Source organism: Coptis chinensis, chromosome 3 (genome assembly GCF_015680905.1).
Source record: "Coptis chinensis isolate HL-2020 chromosome 3, ASM1568090v1, whole genome shotgun sequence".
NCBI lineage: Eukaryota > Viridiplantae > Streptophyta > Magnoliopsida > Ranunculales > Ranunculaceae > Coptis > Coptis chinensis.
In genome coordinates, this window is record NC_141458.1 from 98,443,298 (window position 1) to 98,454,889 (window position 11,592).

Genomic DNA, 11,592 nt, shown 5'->3' on the forward strand with positions numbered 1-11,592 from the left:
TTAATCTCAAAGCGACCCAGCCGGATCGTTTGGTCTAAAGGCCAAACGACATGGCCGAACCGTTTGTATAAAGGCCAAACGACATAGTCACATCGATTGGTCTAAAGTCCAAACGACATGACCACATCGTTTGCCCTTTAGACCAAACGATCCGGCCGGGTCGTTTTTGTATTAAAAGCAAACGACCTCACCGTGTAGTTTCGGTCATTATTGACAACATACTGAGCGTTATTTCAAATCACTTTCGATTGGGTCCGAATAAACTAGTCGATCACTTTCGATTGCCATCCGAATCAACTTAGTCGATCATTCGATTTCAAAATCACTTTCGATTGACGTCCGAATCAACTTAGTCGATCGCTCTATTTCCAAATCACTTTCGATTGCCGTCGAATCAACTTAATCGATCACTTTCGATTTCCAAATCAAATAAAATAAAAGCCCTAACATTATTTCCAAATAACAAAAAATAAAATAAAATTACATTTGTTCCAAATTACATCAAAATATCAAATTACATTAATATATCACTTAGTCGATCGCCGATTTCAAAATCACTTTCGATTGCCGTCCGAATCAACTTAGTCGATTACTTCGATTTCCAAATCAAATAAAATAAAAGCCCTAACATTGATAACATAAAAATCAAATCAAATTACACTTGTTCCAAATTACATCAAAATACAAATTACATCAAAATATCATATCGACAACATACAAACAACTTAGTCGATAACATGTAATCGTTGGGTCTTCAACGAGCTCATTTTCCCATATTAAATTGGGAATGTTCAATGCCATAAATTGCAATTGCCTTACTGTCAAGGCCAAATTCCAACTTTCAGCAATATCATATCGAGCTCTAAGCCATTGGTACATCGGAGGAACCGGACAATCTTCAACAAGTTCAACATTGACAAAATGATTTCCACCAACATGTGCGCTACCCAACACTTGGGTCACTCTCTCAGGATTTGCTTGGGTTCTCAACGGCATGAGAAGGAAGCACTGACGAGCTCCTAAATGCATAAGGACAACATTAAATCTTGAAGCAAATAAGTATCCGAGAAAGGCATGCTCATCCATTTATTTAAGGGTGCGTAACCTTTCTTCATGTAGGATTTCCTTCATCGAATAAAAACCTCACTTTGATTGTACAAAGTACAATAAAAGGGGAGGTTGTCAGTAAGCTCTTCGTACAACTCCCTTCTCATCTGTGGCCATTCTTCTTGACTTCTTCCTAATGCAATGCAGAAAGCTCTATAACCGCAGTTGCCATCGCCAACGGTCATGGACTCTAACAATGTATTTATGCATTTCTTGGGAATATCCAACCCGTAATCCTTAGGACCCCTCGTCTTTCCAAAGTCTAAGCCATCTCTCACATTTCGTTGGTGTGTGGCTTTTTTGAGAAGGCTTATTTCGTGGTGTGGTTGTTTTGGTGTTTTGGGAGAAGGTTTATTTCTTGGTGTGGTTGTTTTTTGGTGTTTTTGGAGAAGGCTTATTTGTTGGTGTGGTGTGGATGTTTTTTGGTTGGTAGTTTTGGAGATGATTTCTTTCTTGGTGTAGTGTGGGTGTTTTGGGTGGGCAATGTTTGGTTGTGACGACCCACTCTTCATGGTCACGTTGAGAATGTTCAAAATGAGATGGATCTCGCTTTGAAGAGTTATCATCTCCAATTTGAAGCTTTCTGCTGCCTACCTTCGGCCGACCTTTGGTTTTGCTTCCTCACAAGGCGGTACTAGCCATGTACTTTCCTTTAAACGCGGCAATCTCCATAAGCTTCCTAATCATAACCTCCTGCTTCTTCTTCGAAAACCATTGCAAACCTATTCATGAACAAGTCCATGAAGGTGCAACATCGGGACCAACACCCATGACACATTGGGAGAAGCGGAACAATGTTTTCCAAAAGGGGTCGATAGCAATCAAAGGGATGGACCGCTCTTGCTCTTCAAACTCAATTAATTCATGAGCACATGGCAAAATTATGGCTCGTCAAATAAAGACCAACACCTTATCTCTCCATCTTTAACACGCTTTTACGCGGGTATCTATTTCTTCAAATAACAAGTCTAAACACTTGCGTGAGACAAGGCCTCTGAGTTCACGAAACAAAGGAATCCGGTGTGGTGGTGCTTTGAGTTATAATCATACTTCTCCTCGGTAGCTCTAAATCGGACATCCGGATCTCTAGAATCGGGTGGATTAAAATTAAACATACTCAAAAATCATGACAATTTGCATTTCCTAGTACACGCTTCACCGAGCATGAGACCCTTCAACTCTATTGGTCGTTGTACTCCCAAAGTGAATGTGTTGGTCAGTCCCAACAACATACGAATCGATCCCCGTGGAGGAAACCAAGTCTCTCGCAAAATAACAAACAAAATTGGAGTACTTTCGAACCCCGTAATATTTTTCCAAATCATCCCATCTACTGGAAAATAACCTCGTCTTCGATTTGACTACGATGTTCCACGAAACTGGGCCTTCTCTACAAGTTACGTAGTTGGAAAAATATCGTAACATTTTGAAAAGACGACGTAGCGATATGCCATCTACATAGATGCTTGTGTGCGTTAGGAAAAACTCTGTCGGCACTCATCGGGGCTAAGTCCCCTCGCCGGACCACGATCACGGATGGGCTTATGTCACCAAGCAAGCCACTAAAATGATGCGGGCCCACTCATAGTCGACCGTTGTTTCGGATCGGCAAAGACTGACTGACACCACGGTGAAAGATTTCCACGTTGAAGTCACCCCAACAAACCGTGCGAAAAGGCCACCGATACACGTTAGTTTTGTAGGTAGCGTCTAACATGAAAAACTTGGAAAAGTCCGGAGCCAACTTAACACCTTTCCGGATGGGCCCATAACAATCCCGTTATCTCCTCGGTATTCTCATCCCGTCTCTACTCCTCAAATAATGTTCTTTTGCTAACAACTCACGCATCTGTGAATTGTGTGAGGCCGCTCATATCCATTTCCTCACCTTCGCCTTGCGGTGTAGACTTAGGATATACTAGAGATGTTATCATGATACCTATTCTTGATGGAATCAATATTTGTTTAGGTTTTATTCCACACTTACTCATCTCGACAAATACTTTCGAACTCGAACGGTTAGTCGAGTAGCAAATGCATGTCCTTCAAGGGTCTTCGCCAATGGATGGTTGTGAACACCATTAAGAATCGACAATTTTCCAACTATCGACAAGTCCGCCGTTGGAAAACACCTTTTAACTTAAATGGACATCCCGATTTCTTGGTTCCCGACCTTCTCTTATTAGCCTTCTCTTAGCCTTCCTTCTTGTGTGACCGATACACACCCGAAAGCACTCGCAAGCCAAATTCAATCTTGCTACTTTCGGTTTCCTTTGGCACACTCGACTTTTCAATGACCACAACAACATTAACTTGTCTTCCTCTAGCGGTTGCCCAATCGATTGCCTCGCTACGTGTATGAAAGACCTAAACACATAAAAAACAACAACTATTATTAATACACTAATAAAATTATATTTAGAAAATTAAAAAAAAAAAAAATGAAATCAATGCCTACTCAATCATACCTCTTCCAGTAGTAAAAATTTACGTTGTATCACTTAAAATCGGTTGACAATCTACATCATTCGAAGTTTGCGAAGATCGGTTCCCGATAGCGGCAAAAGAATTCTACATATATAGAATAAAAAACAAGAGTCTCAAACAATTTGCATTTAGTTTCAAACCACCCAAAGATGTAGTTTCATCAAGAGTCCAAACGACCCGCCATGTAGTTCTATATAGTGTAATGAAACGACGACCATGTAGTGCTATATAGTGTAATGAAACGACCCGACCATGTATGTCGCTTCAGAGTGTTGTTAAACTACACCGCCATGTCGTTCATAGTGTTCTCAAACTACAGGCCCATGTCGTTTGATAGTGTTCCCAAACGACCCAGCCATGTCGTTTGGGCTCGGGTTTTGCATTCATTCATTTTGCATCCATTCATTCATTCATTCAATCAATCAAGTGTTTTGTATTCATTTTAATCAAGTGTTACCTCATTATTTAGGTTTTGCATTTTGTCGTCGACGATTTCTCGGAATTTCATTTGCTCGACTTGTCGCATCTTCAAATTCTTCACCTTGACCTTCAACATTTTGTTCCACTTCTTCACTTTCAACATATCTTCTATTTTCTCCTTCTCTAATTTGTTGTTCTTCTCTAATTTGTTGTTGTACCTCAAACATTATCTCAAATACTTCTTCTTCATCTTCATGTTCCATTTAGAAAACTTGTGTGTGTAGAGAAACTTGAGTATGTAGAGAAACTTGAGTATTCTATGTAAACCCTAAACTCTAAACCGAAATGAATGAGTATTCTATATATATTTGAAATTTTGATATATTTCGAATAATTGAGTGAAATATATTTGTAAACCCCCCAAACTAGTTTATTATTTACAATTGAATAAAAAAAATGGAAAATAACAAGTTTAGATATAAAACAAATTATTATTTTAGATTTGGATAATTTAGTGAAATATGTTTGAAATTAATTTTTTTTTTATGTCGGTACGAAATTTATAAACCCTAAACCCTAAACTCTAAACCCAAACCCCAAACCCCCAAACTAGTTTATGATTCAAAATTTGAAAAAGAAAATAAAAAATAATAAGTTTATAAATAAAACAAATTATTATTTTGAATAATTAAGTAAAATTTGTTAGCACGAAATTTGTAAACAACTCTAAACCCTAAACCCTAAATCTCAACCTAGTTTATGATTCACAATTTTAAAAATAAAATAAAAATAACAAGTTTAGATATAAAATAAATTATTATTTCAAATAATTAAGTGAAATATGTTGGTACGAAAATTTCTAAACCTTGAACTCTGAACTCTAAACCCCAAACTAGTTTATGATTCACAATTGAAAAAATAATAATAATAACAAGTTTAGATATAAAACAAATTATTATTTTAGATTTTTATAGCATGTTTGATTACATGTTTTAACTTGGTTATAAAGATACTATGTCATAAATGGATAAAGAGTGTAGAGTGCATGTAATTTTATTGATGTAATTGTGTTGTTTCTAACCCAATTTTTAAATCGGATTTCAATTTTTCTAATTCAATTGAAATCGTTTGAGTGCATTTGGAATCGTTTGAGTGCGTGTCCACGTCGTTTGAGTGTACACTCAAACACGTGACCAAGTCGTTTGAGTGTATACTCAAATTACATGTCCAAGTCATTTGAGTGTATACTCAAAAACGACATGGACAAGTCGTTTGAGTGTTACTCACACTAACACACAAACTACGCGGCCATATCGTTCGCGGCCATGTCGTTTGAGTGTACACTCAAACTACGCTGCCATGTCGTTTGGCGTGCACACTCAAACTACTTTCGGCCATGTCGTTTGAGTGTATACTCAAACTACATGAACCCGTCGTTGAGTGTTACTCACACTAACACTCAAACTACGCGGCCATGTGGTTTGAGTGTACACTCAAACCACGCGGACCATGTCGTTTGAGTGTACATCAAACGACATGGCGGCAGAAGTTTGAGTGTTAGTGTGAGTAACATCAAACTACGTGCCATGTCGTTTGAGTATACACTCAAACGACTTGGTGATGTAGTTTGAGTGCACACTCAAACGACATGGCAGCGTTTTTGAGTGTACACTCAAACGACATGGATCGTAGTTTGAGTGTAAACTCAAACGACATGGACCAGTAGTTTCAGTGTTAGTGTGAGTAACACTCAAACGACTTGTCCATATCGTTTGAGTATACACTCAAACGACTTGGCCATGTAGTTTGAGTGTAACTCAAACTCAAAGTAACACTCAAACGACTTGGCCATGTCGCCCGCGAGTGTACCTTTCGAGCCAAAGTCGTTTACGTTTACACTCAAACGACATGATCATATCGTTTACGTTTATACTTCAAACGACACGACCATGTCGTTTGAGTGTAAAACGTAAAACGACTTGACCAAGTCGTTTGAGTGTACACTCGCATCGTGACGGTCGTCGTTTTGAGTAAAACGTAAACCGAATCGGAGGGTTCGTTTTGGCGATCCGGGTTGAATTGGTTCTTTGGGCTTGGGCTTGATGGCAAACTTGTAAAATTTCTTTTTTTTTGAAGGGTTGCCCAATCCAATTTGATGAGTGCCCAATGGAATCACCTTTTTATTTGATATATCAGAGGTCACAACTCACAAGGGAATGGAAGTACAAACTAAGGATTTTATACTTGCATATAAATACCCATCTATAACAGATAAAATGCAGTAATTAGTTTAAAACTTTGACTAATGTGAAACTTTCTCTCTCTTAAATCTCTATTAAGTCTCTTGATTCTAAGGAAGGCGCTGGAATGTTTGAGACTTGGTGTATTACTAACTGAAGACACTAATTGACATAGCAGAAACGCTGTTGTGGGACACTCAATCTTCTGAATTTTACACTCCTAACAATTATTCAGGGGTGTCTTGTATAATTTGAACTTTTGAAGGCAAAATTTAGTCCCATTGCAAGTGTAGTACCTGGAGAAGAAGAGGGAAGAGCAAGTACGAAAGTAATTTTCATGTTGAATGAGCATCAACTTTGGATTCATACCTCCACGGCTCCCACCTAGCTCAGTTTTTTTTTTGACGTTATAACCTAATCAGCTACCGAAGCATTTGAAGTTTTCAACAAATTGTTTTGAAAGATCTTTAGTTAGAAAGGAACGCATATTTGCACTAAAACTCTTCAACTAGTAACTATTTACCCTCTTTCAATCGCAATTGTGGGCGACAGCAATTGTGGGCGACAGGTTAGAGGTAGGCCGTAGAGACTGATGAGACCACAGAAACCAGTTGAGCGAAAAAAGAGACCACAGATGAATGTGCCATTCTTTCCTCTGTTTCCACTTTCTAGTGACAATTGTATTTTGGGCCTAAACTGGGTTAGTGGGCCTGCTTTGGGCTATACTAGCTTCATCTTTGCACCCGCCTCTATACGACTATACCAACTAAAAAGAACGGCATTTTTTTCAATGTGCCAAAAGTCAAATGCACTCAATGTGCACAATCTACATCCCTCATCCACTCAAACCAAGGGTTGAGAATATATTGCACAAAAGCAAATATTTTTGAGTAAAATTTTTCACAATAACCCAAATCTCAATGAAAAAGATGTCAAATCAAAAGCAACAAATTGTGCTAATTGAGTCTACTCAATGTGATGCACATTGAAGAAGCACTCAGAATGAAAATATTATGACAGAGTCACAGAGAAATGCAGATTCATCCAATTACTTCATGGAAGGGGTAACAAAATACCAACCTGGTTAATTATTGGCTAACCCGCTTATCCAGCCGGCCACTAACCAGCTACAAATATTTTTAAGCAAAAGCAAAATTTGCATGTAGAAGTAGGTCAGTGACTCAAATCACTCGTTGACAAAGACATGTTTATAAATGCAAACCACAATCAGTTTTCTCCTCGAAGCAGCTGCTCAGACATAGTAACCAGTGAATGTGAATCCTCTTCCGACAACCTCACCAGCAGTAAACCAACAAAAACACTCCGCAACAAATAGAGTAGCAATGCCAGCATCCTCAACCTTCAGTTCCTTCCTGTTTCTCCATAGCTGCTTAACATAATCACACTCCTTCCAGAATGTCTCAGTACGTCCAGGAATGCTGTATAAAAAAAAACAAATCAGTATGCTAATGCAAATTAAAAACCATTATGTTTTATAAGACACACATATATAGATAGATAGACTTGATTACTTGAATTAGCTATTTTCGGGTCAGACCACCCGATGTGAATGTTGAATGTACAGCACACAGTCAACAAGTTTCAGATTCATGATTTTATACAGTTTTAAGTTTCTTTGAACATAAAGGACAGTCTCTAGATTTGCAGTAAGCATAACAGAATTATAAGTTGTAACACTCATACAACTATAGACAGACACATCTCAACCGTCAATATTATGGGAAAAATAAAAAGAGCGGGAACGGATTCTAGAAATGTGGGCCACATTTACACAGTTGAAGGAGATTTGTAATTACGACTCTACGGAGACTACTTCACTAATACCATGTTCATGCTTACTTTCTAGTCATTAGCATGGCACCCCTTCCTCACTCCACCGAGTCCAGCTTGGTGCATGTTTTGTGGTCCTCTGTAACTATTATCCAAGTAGTTCAGCAATTAAACACTTAAACTTCTAGTGAAACCTCTCCCGCTCCTCAAGGTACATTTTTTCTTATGAAGTATGAAGCATGCTACAAGATAATCTTGACATGTGATGAATGTAAACCTAGAGGAAAAAATGTTTCCAACAAGGTGTGTTCTATGCAAACTTGAAATGGAAAAAATGGAACATCCTCTGCCTAACCGCCGGATTCAGTAAAGTTACGGCTTGTTTTTGCTTCAGAAGATGGAAATCATTTCAAGTTTAACTAGGTTATTATTCATCACTCACACAGTGGCTCCTTGTCCAGAGCGGCAGCTTTCGTCAACCACCACAGCTTACAAGAGTCACCTTTGACTTTTGGTCCATTTCTAGGTAGAGGGTTGCTCATCATTTTTAAACAAGAAACGACACAATCTTTTCACCAATAAAGCATCCTCAATTCACTCAAGGGGCATTGGACCTCTATGGGCGTGGAGCAGAATAATTACTCTCTCGCCCACCCTCTTTTTTGTGAACATAAAGCAGACTTGCAAAGAATGATTCCTAATGTTTAAGTAACTTCTAGTTACTAGGGCACTAAGAATCCAACATTTAGGTTTTAATACTTTGTCTGCAGTTGGGATTGTATGCTCTACGTTGTGCTTTAAAGTAGTTGACTTCGCCCATTTCTCTTCAGTCAAGGCATGATACCTAACATAGGTATAATCACAAATTACAAAGGTAATTGCACTCTAGCGTTGTATAATCACTAATCAGAGGCAAGGCGAGGCACAAGGTGTTAGGAATCACAACTAACAACTTGGCACCGCTCTAGGAACCCCTCTGACAGCAACCTGCAACTAAAAATAACATATCATAACAATAACATACTGCCTTAGGGGAACCTTGGATGGCCTTGGAGCCGACTTTGACAGCATAGGTTGTATAATGACATACCATGATACCAGCATCTTGCAAAGGATGCATTATATGAGAAATATAAAAAATTTGAGTTTGATAAAAATTAAACTTTCATAGATACAAGTAGATGCCTGTTCACACTCATACTTTGCAGTTTGATCCTTTATAAATGAAATTAATTTTGGCGATCAATGACCATGAATAATTAAACTAGTTCATACTTCAAATCTTTTGTTTGTTGGAAAACTTCAGTGGGTTAAAAACTACAATGCCCTAGTCAACACATAGAATCAACAAGCATTTCTCCGAAAACAAAGAAACCTGAAAAGAATTGATGACCACGTTTCAGGCATTGGGTTTCGAAAAAGGTTCTGCTAACTACACTGGCCAACACAAGTGCCGCACTAACTTGGCAAAAAGGAATTAATAAGATACCTTGATCCTTTGTAATTGAATTAGAACTTTGGTTTGACACTTGTGGCGTACCTCAACACACTTAATTTTCAATCCTATTTGTCAATAAATGACGTAAGAAATCCATACAGCAGAACCGAAAAAACAACAGAGTTTAACATACTAAATTTTCATGTGGTTCAGAACTAAATTAAGGTTAATGCAGAAAAGGGTTATCAACAACTAACCTCGCCAGACGAGTGTAAAACAACTGCTTTGACAATTCTTCGCACTTTTCTACAGTGGGAGGCTCCTGGATGTATTGTTTGTTCTGCTCCAACAATTGCTTGTAATAGGTCTTCCCATTCTTGGTCAGAAATTGTGTGGCTTGACATGCCTTGGATTGCAACTGAAGCAACTTTGATGCCATTGATTCCCTATATTAAGTTTGACCAAAAAAGAAATCTGATCTTAATTAAGTCCATCAAGAGAAAACAAAAGGGGAAAACATATACCTACATAACATGATTCTAAACCAACAAGAGTTGAACAGCTATTTCACAAACCAAGATCTTCTCAAACCCAAAACAACCTATATGGCTATCTAACACAAAAGGTACACAACCTTTTAAAAAAAAAGATTGTCCAGTAAAGTAGCAATTGTACAAATGGCAGCCCTTAGGTTTAAAAACAATGCACCAACATATACAAAACCAGAAAAATATAATTTCGATATGTCATTTCTCATAAATATTCCAAACTCAAGCTCTAAACTACATTTCTCATAAAAGTCAAATGTAGAAATCCAATAATAATATAATAAACCACTAAATCTACATTCATCAATAAAAGAATTAATAATAAAACCCTAGATTTAAATAAATAAAAATGACGTAATAAAACAGTTATAATAAGTGAAATAAAATTGAGATCCTTAAAGTGTACCTCTAATGATTTGACGAATCAATTGGGGAAAAAGTGTCGCCGCTGGGAGTCAAGGGAGAGCGTCACATTTTGTGCTTCACTGACCCTTTATCATCTTCATACACAAGACTTCGATTGGGCCGGGCTTTATTTTGAGCCCAATTCGTTTCTTGGGCTTGGGTTTGTTACTACTAATCTACTGTTGAGTATTGACTATTGTACATTTGTACCACTACTCCACAAGTCCACTACATATCTAGACAATTACAAGTGGTTGTCATATAACCAGACTTTTCTAATGGAGTTATTATATTCCAACAAATCAGAGTATCAGACACACACTAAAAAGCCAAAAATATGTCTATCACAGGCTCACGTGAAGGAGAAGATGAGTAAATGTCAAAGCTAGTTGCATCTTTGTGCATCTTTGTCCAAACTGACTTTGACGAAAATTAACTGACTCTGCGCTGTTAAGGGGCTTCAAGCTTGATTTACCCCACATCCATATCTGGCTTAGAATGTGATCTCTTCCTTTCTACAAGCTAATAGGCCCCGCATCAGACACACAAACACACGTTACTAAGCACAGAATGAAGATTCAACTCTAAAGTCTGAGCATTCAACTCCCAAGTCTTTGCAGAATCCTCAGTGAATTCAATAGGTTACTTGTGCTTCAAGTCATTCATTTACGAAGTGAAGAAAAATTTGTCTGGTCAGGTGATAAAATTTCTTCAGTGTACTTTTGAAGAAAAATTTGTCTGGACAGGTGATAGAATTCTTCAATGTAGTTGGCAGCTAGGATGTATCATAATGTCAATTGCCACATGAAAATTCCTGGTTGGCTTCTCAAGCCAGCACGATGGATTTGGAAGTTGTTGGGTGTTAATTGCGTCATATATTTACGAATTTAGTGTAGTAGTTTGCGTGTTGGAGGACAAAATATTTCATGATATACACTAATACACGTACAAAATTGTAGTTTGCGTCAAACGTGTGGAGGGGGAGTGTGGACTTTGACATGAACATGACAAAATGGCATGGGCCGGGAGCTACAAAGTCAATTTTAGAATTTGTCAAACAACAAACAATAAGAATTAAACTGAATAATGGAAACATTGTCACTTTCACAATTGAAGGACAGATAAATGTGGAAGTGAAACATCCATTCGTATGTCC

General features: G+C 37.9%; 1 protein-coding gene across 1 annotated transcript; it reads right to left on the minus strand.

The window, feature by feature from the left end:
- Positions 1–7,205: 7,205 nt before the first annotated feature.
- On the minus strand, positions 7,206–11,131 carry LOC147512027 (Mitochondrial ATP synthase subunit G protein). Its single transcript, XM_086603608.1, has 3 exons — positions 10,438–11,131; positions 9,741–9,929; positions 7,206–7,693 (listed from the first exon to the last, which is right to left on the minus strand). Exons 2-3 carry the CDS (start codon positions 9,920–9,922, stop codon positions 7,507–7,509), a joined length of 369 nt encoding a protein of 122 aa, XP_086459734.1. The 5' UTR covers positions 9,923–9,929; positions 10,438–11,131; the 3' UTR covers positions 7,206–7,506.
- Positions 11,132–11,592: the final 461 nt, after the last annotated feature.